Source organism: Oncorhynchus clarkii, chromosome 1, assembly GCF_045791955.1.
Source record: "Oncorhynchus clarkii lewisi isolate Uvic-CL-2024 chromosome 1, UVic_Ocla_1.0, whole genome shotgun sequence".
Classification (NCBI taxonomy): Eukaryota; Metazoa; Chordata; class Actinopteri; order Salmoniformes; family Salmonidae; genus Oncorhynchus; species Oncorhynchus clarkii.
Window position 1 is genome coordinate 34,748,092 of NC_092147.1, and position 19,651 is coordinate 34,767,742.

The 19,651-nt window shown below is 42.4% G+C and overlaps 1 protein-coding gene across 3 annotated transcripts; it reads left to right on the top strand.

The window, feature by feature from the left end:
* The first annotated feature begins 3,812 nt into the window (after positions 1–3,812).
* LOC139406494 (kelch domain-containing protein 10-like) lies at positions 3,813–19,315 on the top strand. 3 transcript variants are annotated; one of them, XM_071149154.1, is made up of 10 exons: positions 3,813–4,057; positions 4,989–5,081; positions 7,143–7,364; positions 7,515–7,669; positions 11,195–11,343; positions 11,435–11,519; positions 11,609–11,675; positions 11,759–11,806; positions 16,106–16,245; positions 16,325–19,315. In XM_071149154.1, the coding sequence occupies exons 1-10, from the start codon at positions 3,964–3,966 to the stop codon at positions 16,532–16,534; spliced, it is 1,263 nt and encodes a 420-aa protein (XP_071005255.1). In that variant the 5' UTR covers positions 3,813–3,963; the 3' UTR covers positions 16,535–19,315. The 3 variants fall into 3 exon arrangements, with proteins under 3 accessions (XP_071005255.1, XP_071005262.1, XP_071005248.1); XM_071149161.1 differs by lacking the exon at positions 4,989–5,081 and having other exon boundaries at positions 3,827–4,057; XM_071149147.1 differs by lacking the exon at positions 4,989–5,081 and having other exon boundaries at positions 3,827–4,057; positions 16,106–19,315.
* The last annotated feature ends 336 nt before the right edge of the window (positions 19,316–19,651 follow it).

Consider the following 19,651-nt stretch of genomic DNA (forward strand, 5'->3'; position numbering starts at 1 on the left):
GAACTCAGAGGGTTTTCTTTAATGAAAGCTTCTCTAATGTAAAACATGTCAAGTGTGGAGTATCCCAGGGATGGTCTCTAGACCCTCTAGTCTTTTAAATTTTACCAATGACCTGACACTGGCATTAAACCAAGCATGTGTGTGCATATATGCTGATTCAACCTTATACGCATCAGCAACCACAGCTAACAAAGAGTTGCACTCTGTTTTGGAATGGGTGGCCAGTAATAAACTGGTCCTGAACATGTTTTTAAGTGGGAGAACTTGCACAATTGGTGGCTGACTAAATACTTTTTGCCCCACTGTATATAGCGCAAGTAAACAGCAAACCTGGTTTAAAATAAAACAAATAAAGCACAATGGCTCTCCCCCATGTGACCTACTTGTTGTGTGTATGTACTGATAATGTTTTAGTATGTGTAACTGATAGATGCACACACACCAAATCAAATCAAATTTGATTGGTCACATACACATATTTAGCAGATGTTACTGCTGGTGTAGTGAAATGCTTGTGTTGCTAGTTCCAACAGTGCAGTAATATCTAATAATTTACAACAATACACACATCTAAAAGTCAAATAATGGAAATAAGAAATATATAAATATTAGGACAAGCAATGTCAGAGTGGCATTGACTAAAATACATTAGAATAGAATACAGTATATCCATATGAAATGAGTAAAGCAGTATGTAAACATTATTAAAGTGACTAGTGTTCCATTATTAAAGTGACCAGTGATTCCATGTATATGTATATAGGGCAGCAGCCTCTAAGGTGCAGGGTTGAGTAACCGGGTGGTAGCCGGCTAGTGATGGCTATTTAACAGTCTGGAAGTTGTTTTTCAGTCTCTCAGTCCCAGCTTTGATGCACCTGTACTGACCTCGCCTTCTGGATGATAACGAGGTGAACAGGCCGTGGCTCGGGTGGTTTATGTCCTTGAATATTTTTTTGGCCTTCCTGTAACATCGGGTGCTGTAGGTGTCCTGGAGGGCAGGCAGTGTGCCCCCGGTGATGCGTTGGGCAGACCGCACCACACTCTGGAGAGCCCTGTGGTTCCGGTTGCCGTACTAGACAATGATACAGCCCCAACAGGATGCTCTCAATTGTGTATCTGTAAAAGTTTGTGAGGGTCTTTAAAAAAAAAAAGACCTTTATTTAACCAAGCAAGTCATTTTAGAACAAATTCTTATTTTCAATGACGGCCTAGGAACAGTGGGTTAACTGCCTGTTCAGGGGCAGAACGACAGATTTGTACCTTGTCAGCTCGGGGGTTTGAACTTGCAACCTTCCGGTTACTAGTCCAACGCTCTAACCACTAGGCTACCCTGCCTCCCCACAAATTACTTTGTGAGAGTCTTAGGGGCCAAGCCAAATTTCTTCAGCCTCCTGAGGTTGAAGAGACGCTGTTGCGGGTGGACCATTTCAGATTGTCAGTGATGGGTACGCCGAGGAACATGAAGCATTCCACCTTCTGCACTGTGGTCGTCAATGTGGATAGGGGCATGCTCCCTCTGCTTTCTCCTGAAGTCCACGATCAGCTACTTCATTTTGTTGATGTTGAGGGAGAGGTTATTTTCCTTGCATCACTCCGCCATGTCACTCACCTCCTCCCTGTAGAGTGTCTCGTCATTGTTGGTAATCAGGCCTACTATGGTTGTGTCGTCTGTAAAGTTGATGATTGACTTGGAGGCGTATGTGGACACGCAGTCATAGGTGAACAGAGAGTACAGGCGGGGGCTGAGCACGCACCCTTGTGGGGCCCCTGTGTTGAGGATCAGTGAAGTGGAGGTGCTGTTTCCTACCTTCACCACCTGGGGTCGGCCCGTCAGGAAGTCCAGGACCCAGTTGCACAGGGCGGGGTTCAGACAAAATATTATTCTCAGAGGCTGTAAATGTAAATGTAAATATTAAAACATTTAAAAATGTTATCATTTTTAGATAAAACTATACTAAATATATTCACGTCACCAAATAATGGATTAAAACACACTGTTTTGCAATGAAGGTCTACAGTAGCCTCAACAGCACTCTCTCTCTAGGGTAGCACCATGGTGAAGGCGGAGGACAGCTAGCTTCCGTCCTCTTCTGGGTACATTGACTTCAATACATCCTTCCATAGACTTACACAGTAATTATGATAACTTCCGGAGGACGTCCTCCAACCTATCAGAGCTCTTGCAGCATGAACTGACATGTTGTCCACCCAATCAAAGGATCAAAGAATGAATATAATACGGAAAGCATAAGCTACAGCTATTTTTTTATTTTATTTTTTACCTTTATTTAACAAGGCATGTCAGTTAAGATCAAATTCTTATTTTCAATGACGGCCTAGGAACAGTGGGTTAACTCCCTCGTTCAGGAGCAGAACGACAGATTTTTACCTTGTCAGCTCGGGGATTCATTTTTGCAAACTTTCAGTTACTAGTCCAACACTCTAACCACTAGGCTACCTGATATCAAGCATTACAGTGCATAAAATGTGGTGAGTAGTTGACTCAAAGAGAGAGAAAGACAATAGCTGAACAGTTTTGACCAAATTACTTTCTTCAAACAGGAAGGAGAAGCAAGAGAGAGAGATTGTTATTTTTTTCAGTTTCACTTGCTTAGCTAGTAAATGCAGCTAGCTAGGTTAGCTTTCTCAAACACCCTGCTCAAACAGAAGGATGCTATGTTAGCTTCTGGCTATGATTATTCAACACAACACTGGACATTTTCCAAGCCAAGGTAGTGTAAGCTTTTGGTTTTACAAATGTATTGCCACCGATGTAAGTGCTAAACTGCTTACTGACTATACATTGTAACGTTAATGCATGATTGTAGCGGGTTTACTAACGAGTTAGTTCTATTAACTTTGTTAACTATGACGTAAGCTAATATGGCGACAACTATGTCGGCTGTGTGTAGCGGTTATGATATGGTTTGGCTTGTAAAGTTTTTTTTGCCTGGTCATATACAGCTAATGTGTTGTGTATTGAAGTCCACAAACGAAGAGAAAAGGTGAGAAGAAGAGAGTGCATATGTCACAGTATAACTTTAGACCGTCCCCTCGCCCATACCTGGGCGAGAACCATCATTACCCATTGCTCCACAAAAACCACGGCCCTTGCAGAGCGATTGAAACACTATTTAGCGCGCACCACCGCTAACTAGCTAGCCGTTTCACATAGATGCCAGAAGGAATACAACGTAGCTGCCATGAAAGTGAACAGAATTTAAGTGTGATCAGGGGTGCATTCATTCCGCCAATTCTGTTGAAAAACGTTTTTAAATGGAACTAAACGGGGGTAAACATACCTGTATTTGTCCAATAGATACTCTCATTTGCAACTGATAGACTAATGATTACACCCCAGATCAGCTAGATGCAGGCAAGAGTGTGCAATGCGGTATTGAATGTGTCACTGTCTGTCAATGTGTCAGCTCAAAATTTGCTCTCGACCTGAGTTCACCTACGCTGTAGACTTTCATTGATAGGCTAGGTTGTAGTAACCTCAATATGGGTACAGGGAACATTTTAGTATCATGTAGTAGCCTAAAACTATCAATGTTACATGAACTGGGTTAATGGAATATAAATGACAGTCATCCAATATGCTGTAACAGAAATAGGCCATGCTCCCTCATAATAACGGCACCGACCGCGACTGGTCGGACACCAGTAAGACTAGCTGCCGCCTGTTAACCCTGACTACATTTACCACCCATCTGCTTGGAAGTTTGTTTGCAAACAGTTTATAGCCCATTTCCCAACGTTTTAGAATACTGTAACTCTTGAATGCCTTCTCGATTATCTGATTGGCTGGAGCATTTCATCTGGCGTGGACGACGTTTCAAGTTGACGTGGATGCATGTCTAGCAAACTGGTGTTTAGTTTTTTTTTGTCCTTATCACGGTTTGTTGCGACATCATTTCAATCGATGAAAGTTTTTTATTTACTGTTAGTTACCTTTTCAAAATGTCCTCTGTTGAAGATGGTGAATGTAGTCGCGGCTTGTATCAACTCAACAAATTCGAGAAACTGTCGGGGAGGCCTCCCATCAGAGACTCAGGTTTGTAGCTAGCTGAACTGTTATTTTTCTATCTAGCTGCTATCCATGTAAAACTACCTAGCTAGAATTAGTTAGCTAGCTAAAGTAACTGACGGGCAATCAAAAAAAAAAAAAAACGAGTCAGCGTAATTGTTTAGGAAGGCATATCTTCGAATTACAATATTCGAGACAGGCGATTAACTTTAGCTTGGACTTAAACCAAGTATTTTAGCCAGCTAACGTTAACTAACGTTAGCTCAGCTTGATACGGAAGTCAACTGTCATGCAAAGAAGACTGACTAATGGTGGGAAGCATACATTTTCCCTCTGTGCAATCCATTGCCAGTCATTTGTACTACTGACTTTGCTGAGTAGATCTAAATGTATTTCCATAGGAAATATTGTAGTATTGACCAATCAGTGGCAACTACAGTTTTGAAACAACTCAAGTACTGATGTAAGGTTGGAAAAGTATCTTTGACTCGAGTCAAAGATACTCTAGGTTCTGAGGGGCTGGGTAGTGTCAGCCACTTATGTGGTAGCTTCACCACCAAGGCTGTGTCTCTCTCTCAAATTACATTTTATTGGTCACATACACATATTTAGCAGCTGTTATTGCGGGTGTAGCGAAATGCTTGTGTTCCTAGCTCCAGCAGTGCAGTAGTGTTTAACAGTACACACATCTAAAGTAAAATAATGGAGTTAAGAAATATATAAATATTAGGGTACCTGTGTGTGTTTGTCATACAACAATGGACAAGCCATTTGTCTAGCCTATTTGGTTAGACACTAAGCAGGCTTGAACTGAACTCCACCAAAAGCCTATGTTTGTGGTGGAATGTTGGTCTGTCTGCTTTTGTAATGTTTTTGTGGTTTTGTTCTCCGCTAATTGTGTCTGTGTGTGCACATGTCTGTATCATGGCTGGTGATTGTGGTTGGTGATGACTGGCAGGCTCTAAGAAGAGAGTAAGATGGCTTCAGGCTCGGCGGATCTTCTCCCCTTCGTGCCCCAACTTCCGCATCCCTAATAGGTTTCTGAGAGAAGGTGGGTAACTGTAACTGTAACTGCAGCCAAGACCACCTCTCTCTTCACCGACCAATACTAACGCAACTCTAGTGCACTGAGGGATTCAATTTAAGCTGTCCCGGGTTGAACAGGGATAGCAGGGTGCGCCATGCTAAAATTGAACAGTAATCAGCGCCACTTGGTCATCTTGTCAACAAGGCATCATGAAGCATCGTTCAGAAACATCTCTTTTCCATGAAATATATGTTTGAATTTTCAAACTAGGTTTCATTGGGAACGCATATTAAGCATGCAGATTTATCAAGCTCAATCATTTTTGCATAGAAATACACATTCTTACATATTACTCCACATATTTCACCTACTGTACGTCACTTTTGTTTTGAGCTGCTGTTGGCCAGAACGGGGCATTAATGGAATCCCCTCAATGGCAACTATGTCTCCTACAGTTGGTCAAGCACGAATGTCCTATCTGCTCTTCCACCTCCTCTCTCACTCCCTTGTCCAGTCTGCAGTGCTTCTCTTCTCCCTCCTCTCGTTTCCCCATGACTCAAGGAAATCCACTTGTACCACTCTGCTTCCTTCTCTCTTCCTCCTCTCTTCCTATCTAAACAGCCTCTTCCTCTCCCTTGTAATGGTTCTCGGTCCACTCCACCTCTTCTCTTCCTTCCTGTTCTCTTATCACTTTTCTTACTCTGATTGGCCCTGGTTCCTCCTTTCCTCTTGTCACTCATCCTCTTCAGCTTTCTTTATTGGACCCCGGGAGGCTTTCTCTCCCTCAGTGTCTCTGGGTTTGGATGTACGTTTGTCATGGAGTGTTCTGAGGTCTCGCTTTCTCTGTTCTATTTTTCTTTCTGTGAGTCGGTCATGTTGTTGCTCCTATAACGATTGTCATAATTGTTATAGGAAGCAATTGACCTCCGTGCGCCTAGGAGGAGAAAAAAAATCACCCAAATGATAATGGTTGCAATGATGACTTCACTGTACCGCTGCCCCTGAGTGCCATGGAGAATACACTGAGCGCAGATTCATGACCGTCATGCTTGCACCATTACTACAAAGAAAATTGCTTGTTACTTCAAAAAAAGAAATTGTGCTCCTAAATTTTTCAACGTAGGCTCAAAAATTAGAAAGTCAGTGTAGAGCCCTTGACCTGTGACTCCTATTTTCCTCAGTGTCTGAAAGTAGATCCACTTGACTATTTGATCTGTTATTCCACTAAAAACATTCCTCTGGTCTTTTCAACAACAAAATATCTTGAGTCTCAATGATTCCATAGGGCTGTTTAGTCCTTTGCTGTTTACTCAAAGCTCATCATACTGATGATGCCTGGACATTTAATCAGTACACACGGTGAACTCCACCACCTCCACAGTGGAAATGTTACGAAATATGTCAATAAGATATGGTTCATTATTCATTTAACATGCAGACTTTCTCCTAAGCCTGTCATATAGGGAGTACTTTAACCACATGCTTGCTTATGTGATGGCTAGGCCTATTTATCTAGATTCTTAAATAATCAGAAATGTTTTAGCATTTGCTTGTTGAAAGCGGTCTGTTTATGCAGCCATGTTCTTGGTAATCTGTGCAGCAGATTACATAATGGCTCTGGTGGAAATCTGATGGAAACCCCCTGGATTACTTCACTGCATTTTATTATACTCATTTATGTCTCTAGATCGGCTGTCTGTGACACACAGCTGGGAAATAACAGACTAGGCCTACATATCTATGGCTTTTCAGCCCATGCAAATCATGTAGGGGCGGTCAAGTCAACAAGGGTAGGATACGTGTTTTAGATTGAAATCTAGACAATGTTTCAGGCTCCATTCCAAATAACGGCCCCTTCTGCGCTGTTGTTCCTGCCCTCATGAATCTGGCTGGACTAAATAGGTGAAAACCATATGTCAGAAAGAGAAAAGGTTTTGCTATTGCTTAAAGATATCGCAGAGATCCACAAAGGGCACTAAAGAAGTGCAAGAGGAAGAACAATTCCCCTGTAACCCTGTCTCCTTCTCTCACCCTTGCTCTCTCTTCCATCCATGAAACCCCACTCTTTACTCACCTCCCCCTCAGGTCACTGTGCCCCCCCGGCCCGCAGCGGGCACCGGTGTGTGGCAGACAATGCCAACCTGTATGTGTTTGGAGGATACAATCCTGACTTTGAGGAGGCAGGTGGCTCGGAGAACGAGGACTACCCTCTTTTCAGGGAGCTGTGGAGGTTTCACTTCGCCACGGCTACCTGGCAACAGGTCCACACAGAGGGCTACATGCCCACCGAGCTGGCTTCCATGTCAGGTAAGGGATTAAGTTGAAGATTGGCTGTCCTTTTATGTACCCATCGATCCATTGCTAAATGAACTTGCTTAACCATTATTATCCGTTCCTGGTCAGACTGAGAACAGACCGTTGAACAGTTTGTTTTGTGTTTTTCTCTGTGTGTCTCAGCTGTCTTACACGGCAACAATCTATTGGTGTTTGGGGGCACCGGGATTCCTTTTGGAGAAAGCAACGGGAATGACGTCCATGTCTGCAATGTTCACTACAAACGCTGGAAACTGCTCAACTGCCGAGGGAAGAAACCCAACCGAATCTACGGGCAGGTAAAGAGCTCTCATCTGTTGACCACCTGAGCTGTCCCACTGACACATCGTGTGGTCTGTGGAGAGTTAACGGTTAGCTTTAAACCTGGGCTGTGGCATTTTCCATTACTCCTACTGTGCATTCAGAAAGTATTCAGAACCATTTACTTTTTACATTTTATGTTACAGCCTTATTCTAAAATTGATTAAATGGCTTTTTTCCCCTCTTTAATCTACACCCAATGCCCTATAATGACAAAGCAAAAACAATTTTAGTAATGTTAGCAAATGTATTACAAATACAAAACAGAAACATTTACATAAGTATTCAGACCCTTTACTTTGTTGATGCACCTTTGGCAGCGATTACAGCCTCCAGTCTTCTTGGGTATGTCGCTACAAGCTTGGAACACCTGTATTTGGGGAGTTTCTCCCATTCTTCTCTGCAGATCCTCTCAAGCTCTGTCAGGTTGGATGGGGAGCGTCGCTGCACAGTTATTTTCAGGTCTCTCCAGAGATGTTCGATCGGGTTCAAGTCCGGGCTCTGGCTGGGCCACTCAAGGACATTCAGAGACTTGTCCCGAAGCCACTCCTGCGTTGTCTTGGCTTTGTGCTTCGGGTTGTTGACCTGTTGGAAGGTGAACCTTTCCCTCAGTCTGAGTTCCTGAGTGCCCTAGAGCAGGTTTTCATCAAGGATCTCAGTACTTTGCTCTGTTTATCTTTCCCTCGATCCTGACTACTCTCTCAGTCCCTGCTGCTGAAAAACATCACGATACCACCACCAACTTGCTTCACTGTAGGGATGGTGCCATGTTACCTCCAGATGTGACGCTTGGCATTCAGGCCAAAGAGTTCAATCTTGATTTCATCAGACCAGAGAATCTTGTTTCTCATGGTCTGGGAGTGGTCTGGGAGCCTTTTGGCAAAGTCCAAGCGGGCTGTCATGTGCCTTTTTACTGAGGAGTGGTTTCCGTCTGGCAACTCTACCATAAAGGCCTGATTGGTGGAGTGCTGCAGAGATGGGAGAACCTTCTAGAAGGACAACCATCTCCACAGAGGAACTCTAGAGCTCTGTCAGCGACCATTCTCTCCGATTGCTCAGTTTGGCCGTGCGGCCTGTTCTAGAAAGAGTCTTGGTGGTTCCAAACTTCTTCCATTTTTCCATGTCTTCTTGGGGCCGTTCAATGCTGCAGAAATCTTTTGGTACCCTTCCACAGATCTGTACCTTGACACAATCCTATCTCGGAACTCTACGGACAATTCCTTCGACCGCATGGCTTGGTTTTTGCTCTGACATGCACTGTCAACTGTAGGACCTTACATAGACAGGTGTGTGCCTTTCCAAATCATGTCCAATCAATTGAATTTACCACATGTGGAGTCAAATCAAGTTGTAGAAACATCTCAAGGATGATCAATGGAAACAGGATGCATCTGAACTCAATTTTGAGTCTCATATCAAATGGTCTGAATGCTTACGCAAATAAGGTATTGATGTTAATTTTAATACATTTGAAAAGGAATTGAGAAACATATTTGCTTTGTCACTCTGGGGTATTGTGGGTGTAGATTGATTAAATACAAATCCTCAATCTTAGGATAAGTCTGTAACGTAACAAAATGTGGAAAAAGTTAAGGGATCTGAATTAGAGGTCGACCGATTAATTAGGGCCGATTTCAAGTTTTCATAACAATCGGAAATCTGTATTTTTGGACACCGATTTGGCTGATTTTTAAAAAAAGATATATATATATATATATATATATATATATTTTAACATCTTTATTTAACTAGGCAAGTCAGTTAAGAACACATTCTTATTTTCAATGACGGCCTAGGAACGGTGGGTTAATTGCCTCGTTCAGGGGCAGAACGACAGATCTTTACCTTGTCAGCTCGGTGGATTCAATCTTGCAACCTTATAGTTAACTCATCCAACGCTCTAACTACCTGATTATATTGCACTCCACGAGGAGTGTGCCTGTCACACGAATGCAGTAAGAAACCAAGGTAAGTTGCTAGCTAGCATTAAATGTATCTTATAAAAAACAATCAATCAATCATAATCACTAGTTAACTACACATGGTTGATGATATTACTAGTTTATCTAGCGTGTCCTGCATTGCATATAAACGATGCGGTGCGTATTCGTGAAAAAGGACTGTCGTTGCTCCAATGTGTTCCTATCCATAAACATCAATGCCTTTTCTTAAAATCAATACACAGAAGTATATATTTTTAAACCTGCATATTTAGCTGAAAGAAATCCAGGTTAGCAGGCAATATTAACCAGGTGAAATTGTGTCACTTCTCTTGCGTTCATTGCACACAGAGTCAGTGTTTAGGCAACAGTTTGGGCCGCCTAATTTGACAGAATTTTACGTAATTATGACATAACATTGAAGGTTGTGTAATGTAACAGGAATATTTAGACTGATGGACGCCACCCGTTAGATAAAATACGCAACGGTTCCGTATTTCATTGAAAGAATAAACGTCTTGTTTTCGAGATGATAGTTTCCGGATTCGACCATATTAATGACCTAAGGCTCGTATTTCTGTGTGTTATCATGTTTTTACTAAGTCTATGATTTGATAGAGCAGTCTGACTGAGCGATGGTAGGCACCAGCAGGCTCGTAAGCATTCATTCAAACAGCACTTTCATGCGTTTGCCAGCAGTTGTTTATGACTTCAAGCCTATCAACTCCCGAGAATAGGCTGGTGTAACCGATGTGAAATGGCTAGCTAGTTAGCGGGGTGCGCGCTAATAGCGTTTAAAATGTCACTCGCTCTGAGACTTCGAGGGTGGCTGTTGTCGATGTGTTCATAGTTCGAGCCCAGGGAGTAGCGAGGAGAGGGACGGAAGCTATACTGTTACACTGGCAATACTAAAGTGCCTATAAGAACATCCAATAGTCAAAGGTTAATGAAATACAAATGGTATAGAGAGAAATAGTCCTATAATTCCTATAATAACTACAACCTTAAACTTCTTACCTGGGAATATCATGTTAAAAGGAACCGCCAGCTTTCATATGTTCTCATGTTCTGAGCAAGGAATTTAAACGTTAGCTTTCTTACATGGCACATATTGCACTTTTACTTTCTTCTCCAACACTTTGTTTTTGCATTATTTAAACCAAATTGAACATGTTTCATTATTTATTTGAGGCTAAATTGATTTTATTAATGTATTATATTAAGTTAAAATAAGTATTCATTCAGTATTTTTGTAATTGTCATTATTACAAATACATTTTTAATCGGTATCGGCTTTTTTGGTCCTCCAATAATCGGTATCGGCGTTGAAAAATCAGAATCGTTCGCCCTTTAGTCTGAATACTTTCCAAATGCACTATATATGACTTCCTTCCTTTTGTCTTTCCTAACCTCTGATCTGAAAAGATTGGCTCGGTCAAAGTAAATAACTGACACAATTATTTACATTGTTAGTCTGACCTACTGTATGTAACAAATCACTTGACCGTAAGGACATTCCCCACAACCATGCTCTCTCCCTCATTCCTCCCTCCCTCCTTCCAGGCCATGGCCATCATTAATGGCTATCTGTATGTGTTTGGAGGGACGACAGGCTACGTCTACAGCACAGACCTACACAGGCTGGACCTGACTACCAGGGAGTGGACCCACCTCAAACCCAACAACCCCCCTACAGACCTGCCAGAGGAAAGGTCAGTCACCCCTCACCTCTTAATCTTCTGGTAGTTACCCCACCCCACACACACACACACACACACACACACATCTTAATCTCTCTTTCAGGTACAGACATGAGGTGGCCCATGATGGACAGAGAATATACATCCTAGGAGGCGGGACTTCCTGGACATCATATCCCCTAGACAAAGTACAGTACAGGATGAGAGAACACTATGTAAGGTGGTTGTTTTACTGACATATTTTAGCATGGGGGTTTACGTTCTGTTCCCCCCTCAGATACATGCCTACAACCTAGAGACTAACTCCTGGGAGGAGATTATCACGAAACCTCATGAAAAAATAGGTTGGTTGCATAAGGGTCTACTGTTGTTCATATACACATTACTGTGCACGCCTGTAAACTGATGTGTGTTCTGTTGTTGTCAGGGTATCCTGCAGCACGACGGTGTCACAGTTGTGTCCAGGTCAGGCAGGGTAAGAACTTTACATCTATTTACTAGGTTTCAGCTCTGTGTGTCCAGGCTAGGGTTAATTTTCAGTAATATTGGTAAATAACAGGTAATTTATGGTAACTTTGGTAATTTATACTTGATTAACTTGCTAAAATGATTTTAAATTCTATGTAGTGCCTTCAGAAACTATTCCCACCCCTTGACCTTTTTCCACATTTGACCTTTTTCCACATTTGACCTTTTTCCACATTTGACCTGTTACAGCCTGAATTTTAATTGGATTCAATTGAGATTGTGTTACTGGCCTACACACAATACCCCATAATGTCAAAGTGGAATTATGTGTTTTAGAAATTGTACAAATTAATTAACAATGAAAAGCTGAGATGTATTTCGTCAATAAGTATTCAACTCCTTTGTTATGGCAACCCTAAATACGTTCAGGAGTGAAAATGTGCTAAAGTCCCATAATAAGTTGCATGGACTCACTCTGTGTGCAATAATAGTGTGTAACATGATTTTTGAATAACTACCTCACACATACACACAAGGTCCCTCAGTCAAGCAATGCATTTTAAACACAGATTCAAGACCAGGGAGGTTTTCCAGTGCCTCGCAAAGAACAGCACCTATTGTTAGATAGGTATAAATAAAAAGCAGGCATTGAATATCCCTTTGAGCATGATGTAGTTTTTAATGACACTTTGGATTATGTATCAATACACCCAGTCACTAACAAGATACAGACGCCCTTCCTAACTTAGTTGCCGGAAAGGAAGGAAACCTCTCAGAGATTTCACTGTGAGGCCAATAGTGACTTTATGGGAGGTAATGCTGTAGTTACTCCACAATACTAACAAAAATGACAGTGAAAAAAAGGAAGGCTACAAAGCCTTATGTTTGGAGCAAACACAACGCCACTGAGTACCTTTCTTCATATTTCTAAGCATGGTGGTGGCTGCATCATGTTATGGGTATGCTTGTCATCGGCAAGGACTAAGATGTTTTTTAGGATAAAAATAAACGGAATAGAGCTAAGCACAGGCAAAATCCTAGAGGAAAACCTGTTGGGAGACCAATTCGGCTTTCAGCAATAAATCTAATAACAATAAACCTAATAACCCAAATGTACAATAGAGTTGCTTACAAAGATGACATTAAATGTTCCCAAGTGGCCTAGTTACAGTTTTTACTTACAGTACCAGTCAAAAGTTTGGACATACCTACTTATTCAAGGGTTTTTCTTTATTTGTACTATTTTCTACTTTGTAGAATAATAGTGAAGACATCAACACTATGAAATAACAACTGGAATCATGTAATAACCAAAAATGTGTTACATTTATCAAAATATATTAGCCCCCCTTTTCCTTGACAGCTTTGCACACTTGGCGTTCTCTCAACCAGCTTCATGAGGTAGTCACCTGGAATGCATTTCAATTAACAAGTATGTCTTGGTAATTTGTGGAATTTCTTCAATGCGTTTGAGCCGATCAGTTGTTATGACAAGGTAGGGGGGTATACAGAAGAGAGCCCTATTTGCTAAAAGACCAAGTCCATAATATGGCAAGAACAGCTCAAATAAGCAAAGAGAAACGACAACTTTAAGACATGAAGGTCAGTCAATATGGAAAATGTCAAGAACTTTGAAAGTTTCTTCAAGTGCAGTCGCAAAAACCATCAAGCACTATGATGAAACGGGCTCTCATGAATATACCGCTACAGGAAAGGAAGACCCTGAGTTACTTATGCTGCAGAGGACAAGGTAATTAGTTACCAGCCTCAAATTGCAGACCAAATAAACGCTTCACATAGTTCAAATAGCAGACACATCTCAACATCAACTGTTCAGAGGAGACTGCATGAATCAAGCCTTCATGGTCAAATTGCTGCAAGAAACCACTATTAAAGGACACCAATAATAAGAAGAGACTTGCTTGGGCCAAGAAACACAAGTAATGGATATTAGACTGGTGGACAATAGTCCTTTGGTCTGATGATTCCAAATTTGAGATTTTTGGTATTAATTGTGTCTTTGAGATGCAGAGTAGGTGAACAGATGCTCTCCGCATGTGTGGTTCCCAGCGTGAAGCAAAGAGGAGGAGGTGTGATTGTGTGGGTGTGCTTTTCTGGTGACCCTGTCTGTGATTTATTTAGAATTCAAGGCACACTTAACCAGCATGGCTACCACAGCATTCTGCAGTGATATGCCATCCCATCTGGTTTGCGCTTAGTCCCACAATCATTTGTTTTTCAACAGGACAATGACCCAAAACTTACCTCCAGGCTGTGTAAGGGCTAATTGACCTGGGAGAGTGACGGAGTGCTGCATCAGATGACCTGGCCTCCACAATCACCTGACTTCAACCCAATTGGGATGAGTTGAGTGAAGGAAAAGCAGCCAACAAGTGCTCAGCATATGTGGGAACTCCTTCAAGACTGTTGGAAAAGCATTCCAGGTGAAGCTGGTTAAGATAATGTCAAGAGTTTGCAAAACTGTCATCGAGGCAAAGGGTGGCTACTTTGAAGAATCCCAAATATAAAATGTAACACTTTTGGTTGCTATGTGATTCCATATGTTATATCATAGTTTGTCTTCACTGTTATTCTACAATGTAGAAAATAGTCAAAATAAAGAAACCCTTGAATGAGTAGCTGTGTCCAAACTTTTGACTGTTACTGTAAATCAGCTTAAATCTATGGCAAGACTTCAATTGCTGTCTAGCAATGATCAACAGCCATTATGGGGTATTGTGCGTGTAAGTAAATGGGTGAGGGGAAAAATCTATTTAATCCATTCTGAATTCAGGCTGTCCAGGGATATGAGTCCAGGGATATGAGTCCAGGGATATGAATACTTTCTAAAGGCATGATATAGTATATATTTTTTGTGTCCATATTGTGCATTTAGTTTCTAGGGGATAGCCATTTGGTTCACGAGAAAATAGGCTAATGAAAAGCATCAAATCAATAATGGAATTTAAAATGAACTCAGCAACTCTGGACTTCAGAACTTCCACCAGTTTGGCACCAAAACATATACATTAAAGATGTATTAAGACAAGGATATTTCATGCTAAAACCATGTTAAACACAATGGTATTCACTAAATTGATGTTTTATATTTAAGATAATGTTTTACAGCTTTGTCATTTTATTTAAATCTTATTTGATATGCAATGAGTACCAAACATTCGGATTCAGAGGTCGAGACAGCATGTGTGGTAGTCAAACAGCAGGTCCGAGACCAGTTGCACGTCCGGTAAACAGGTCAGGGTTCCATAGCCACAGACAGAACAGTTTGAAACTGGAGCAGCAGCACGACCAGGTGGACTGGGGACAGCCAGGAGTCATCAGGCCAGGTAGTCCTGAAGCATGATCTTACGGCTCACATCCTCTGGGAGGGAGGGAGAGAGAATTAGTGGGAGCATGCTTAAATTCTCACACGACACTAGATAAGACGGGAGAATTACACCAGATATAACAGACTGACTCTAGTTCCCCAGCACACAAACTATTGCAGCCTAGATACTGGAGGCTGAGACGGGTGGGTCGGGGGACACAGTGGCCCTGTCCGACGATACCCACGGACAGGGCCAACCAGGCAGGATATAACCCCACCCACTTTGCCAAAGCATTGCCCTCACACCACTAGAGGGATATCTACAGACCACCAATTACTACCCTGAGACAAGGCTGAGAATAGCCAACGAAGGTCTCCCCTACCACACGAGCCAGAGGGGGTGCCAAACCAATGCTTCCCATAGCTGTCAAGTTGGCTGGATGTCGTTTGGGTGGTGGACCATTCTTGATACACACTGGAAACTGTTGAGTGTGAAAAACCGAGTAGCATTGCAGTTCTTGACACAAACCACTGCGCCTGGCACCTACTACCATACCCCTGTTCAAAGGCACTTAAATCTTTTGTCTTGCCCGTTCACCCTCTGAATGGTGCGCACACACACAATCCATGCCTCAAGGCTTAAAAACACTTCTTGAACCTGTCTCCTCTTAATCTACACTGATTGAAGTGGATTTAACAGGTGACCTCAATAAGGGATCATATCTTTCACCTGGTCAGTGTGTCATGATAGAGCAGATGTCTTAATGTTTTGTTCACTCAGTGTATTTTACATGTGATAAGGCCACACACAGGGCCAGAATTAATTGCATAAATGTGATAATCTGAAGTACCCATTACCAAAATTCTGGTAGTTTACTGGTAAACTTTGAAAGTTACCAATAACATACCGTCCCTTTGCTTCCCTAGTCTAGGCTATGGACTGGAAGTCAGTGTTCATCCCTCTCTCTCCCCCCTCAGAGGTGTTTCTATGTGGGGGTTACAACGGGGAGCTGATCCTAGCTGACCTGTGGAAGATCAACCTGCAGACCTTCCAGTGGACCAAGCTACCCACCGTCATGCCTGAGCCTGCTTACTTCCACTGTGCTGCAGTCACACCGGTCAGTACATCACACACGCACACTTTTCTGGATGTACGATTTTCAATCACGTCTCTCTCTCCTCCCTCTCCTCTCCCAGGCTGGCTGTATGTATGTGCATGGTGGAGTGGTGAACATGTCAGAGAACAGGAGGACTGGGTCTCTGTACAAGGTGTGGCTAGTGGTGCCCAGCCTGCTGGAGCTGACCTGGGAGAGGCTGCTCAAGGCCTTCCCTCGCCTGGCTCAGCTCTCCTCCCTGCAGCTTCTCAGCCTGGGCCTCACACACACCCTCATCCAGCGCCTCAAGTAGACCACCATGCCCTCACGGCTGACGTGGGAACAGGACAAAGCAAGGACAGCGGTGAAGGCCAACGGATTGTGGATGGAACTGAGTTGACTCCCTTTCCTGCCACCACTGAGCAGAGGGACTGAATGGCCAATGGAACAATGAACAGTTGTGTTGGCCTATCTGGGAATGGACTGAGGGATGAGAAACGATGTATATTGTGGACATAACGTCAGGTCATCCTCAAACATTGGATGCCTTTTTAAAAAAAAAATAAGTTTTTAATGTGTGCACTTTGACTGAGTTTGAAATCCCAAGTGGAATGTTTGAAATTTGTGTTGGAGTCCCTGGGACCTGGTGTATTTCAGGGTTTGTTTGCCTTCATATTTCATTAGCCATGGCTTAACTAGGCGAGCAACTAGGAGAGTGGAGTTTTAGTAGAACTTGGGAGTTCACTGAATGCTACTTATTTCACCCTTTTATGTGTTTGCATGCAGCTGACCACACTAATCATACCCGTTATCGTGAGTATTGTTTCAAAGGGCTCTACAGTCTAGGCAAAAGCTCTGCAACGTAGCCGATGGAGGTTAGTTTGCTTAGCTCTCTACGTAGTATTACGTATTTTCTTTTTTTGTGCTGCTGAATTTTTAGAACGTGACGCAAACGTAGCTCCGTAGACTGAAAACCACTATGGAGAGCCCTTAACTCTACTCATTATTCCTCCCCCCACCCACCACACACATGCTGTTCAAAAGGGAATAGCGGAAACTTTAAACTCAGTGGTGGTTTATTTCCTTAATGCCTAAAGGGACATTTTTAATTTGTTTCTTTGGATACTGTGATGTATAGGTTCCTGAGGGAGACAGACCAGGTACATGATGCTGATAGACATGGTGTCTTGTTGTTTTCTGTAAGGAAGCCCACTGGTAAAGAAACAGCTGCTGCTATGTCCACTGACCGGTCTAATACGAATTGGTCTCATCTAGCAGGCTGGTGGGGCAAGGCATTGATTTAGGACAGACAGGGCAAATCTGGTTTGGTATACTTGAGCCAGTGTGACTATGTGAACCCCCTGTGACAGCACTGTGATTCTCTAGAGCCTGAGTCTTACAACTTCCGTTCTTAGACACACTGATCACACACACAGCGGGAACGGTGTGAAACTGTACTGTAGCTCCAAAGTGAAAAGAGCTTGCCATTTATTTAATTTAGTGCCTTTTCAGATAATTTTTTCCAGTGTGACAACTGTATTGGTTGTGTAGAGTTCTCTCCTTTTACCACGCATGTGTCCCTGAAGCATGGCTTTTAACTTTACTCCTAGTCACTGACAATATGGAAATGTCCATATAGCCCTCCACCAGTCTCTGTTCCCCCATGCTTTACTAATATGAGCCATTGACTCGCTCATCTTTTAATGTTGTCCTCCTTCCACCTATTCTGTTTACTGACCTTTGGTCAAACCATTCTGTCCATTACAGTTCTTTTTATTTGGGTTTCTGAATGTCGATCACGCATAGTGAACCCTTAACTTGTGAATTTGGTTGGACAGACTATGTATAGACTCATTTGGTATGGTGCAGCCCAATATGGTGACCGGAGTGTGGGTGTGTCGAAAGGAGTGGGTGTATGGAAAGTGAATCAGCTAATTGGGCAGATTTGTTGCCACTCGACTGTTTTGCCTGTCAGTTTAAGCCAGTGCGAATGACTAGTGCACCCGGTCTTGTATTGCTCCAGCACTACACGGCTGACTCAAATAACCAAATCATCATTTGTTGATTTGAATCAGCTGTGTAGCGCTGGGGCAAAAACCACAACGTGCACCTCTTGGGGTCCCCAGGAAACTCTGGTGTAACCTAATAGCAGAGCGCTACAATCCTTTCCATGCGCCCACTCACCAATACTCCGGGCGTCATATTGGGCTGCAGCTACCCCCTTCTGCATTTATCCTATTTTTGCTTTTAAAGATGTGCACCAGTGTCTTCAGGTCATTTTAACATTAAACCAAACTGGAGATGTATCTGGTGGAAAAACCAATGAAATCACGACTCTGCCTTTTTAACTTTTCAACAATGTTTAATCTCTAATATCCCCCACATTTTCCCTGTCAGTTAGACATGTCACCTCTGGTCCTCCTTTTTTATACTATAGTTTCTGCACAGAACACAGGTGCTCAGTCTGAAATCAATGCCAATCCTCTTGCCCCCTGGCTACTACTTGTAGATCTGGAAGACTAGCGTTGGCTTCTGACATGTTTCTTACACCCACTCACATCTTTTAGGATCATGAGAAGTATCAAGGGATAGTGCCTAAGGGTTGATTTTGGACTGGGAAATTTGCCTTTGCTATAACTCTAATTTTTGGGAAACTGTGGGCTTCTGTATGAGACACTGCACCCAGTGGTCTGTTTTGTTGGTGATCTATGGAATAGATTTTGGAACTCCATGTCAACCTGTGAATGTAGTCACTTTACACACGCTGTAGTGGATGGACAAACAACCCGACTCTGCACAATTAAAGGCAATCATGATGATGCTGTCATGACTCCATTTAGGTTTTTTAATTAAATTGTTTGAATCAATAAATGTACTGTAAGCACTTTTTAAAAAACGTTGTTTGACTGGTGTATTATTTGGCCTGAAAAAATCCAGGTACTATGTATTTGATTTAACTGACTCCCTTTCAAACACAACTTGTTTTGACTTTGTATTATATTGAACAAAATTATAAATGCAACATGTAAAGTGTTGGTCCCATGTTTCATGAGTTGAAATAAAAGATCCCAGAAATGTCCCATAGGCACAAAAAGCGTATTTCTCTCAAATGTTGTGCTTAAATTTGTTTACATCCCTGTTAGTGAGCATATCCCCTTTGCCAAGACACTCCACATGTGGCGTATCAAGAAGCTGATTGAACGGCATGATCATTACACAGGTGCACCTTTACAAAGGCCACTCTGAAATGTGCAATTTTGTCACAACACAATGCTCAGATGTCTCAAGTTGAGGGAGCGTGCAGTTGGCATGCTGACTGTAGAAATGTCCACCAGAGCTGTTGACAGAATTTAATTGAATGTTCATTTCTCTACCATAAGCCGCCTCACATAGTTTGAGAATTTGGCCGTATGTTCGACCGACCTCACAA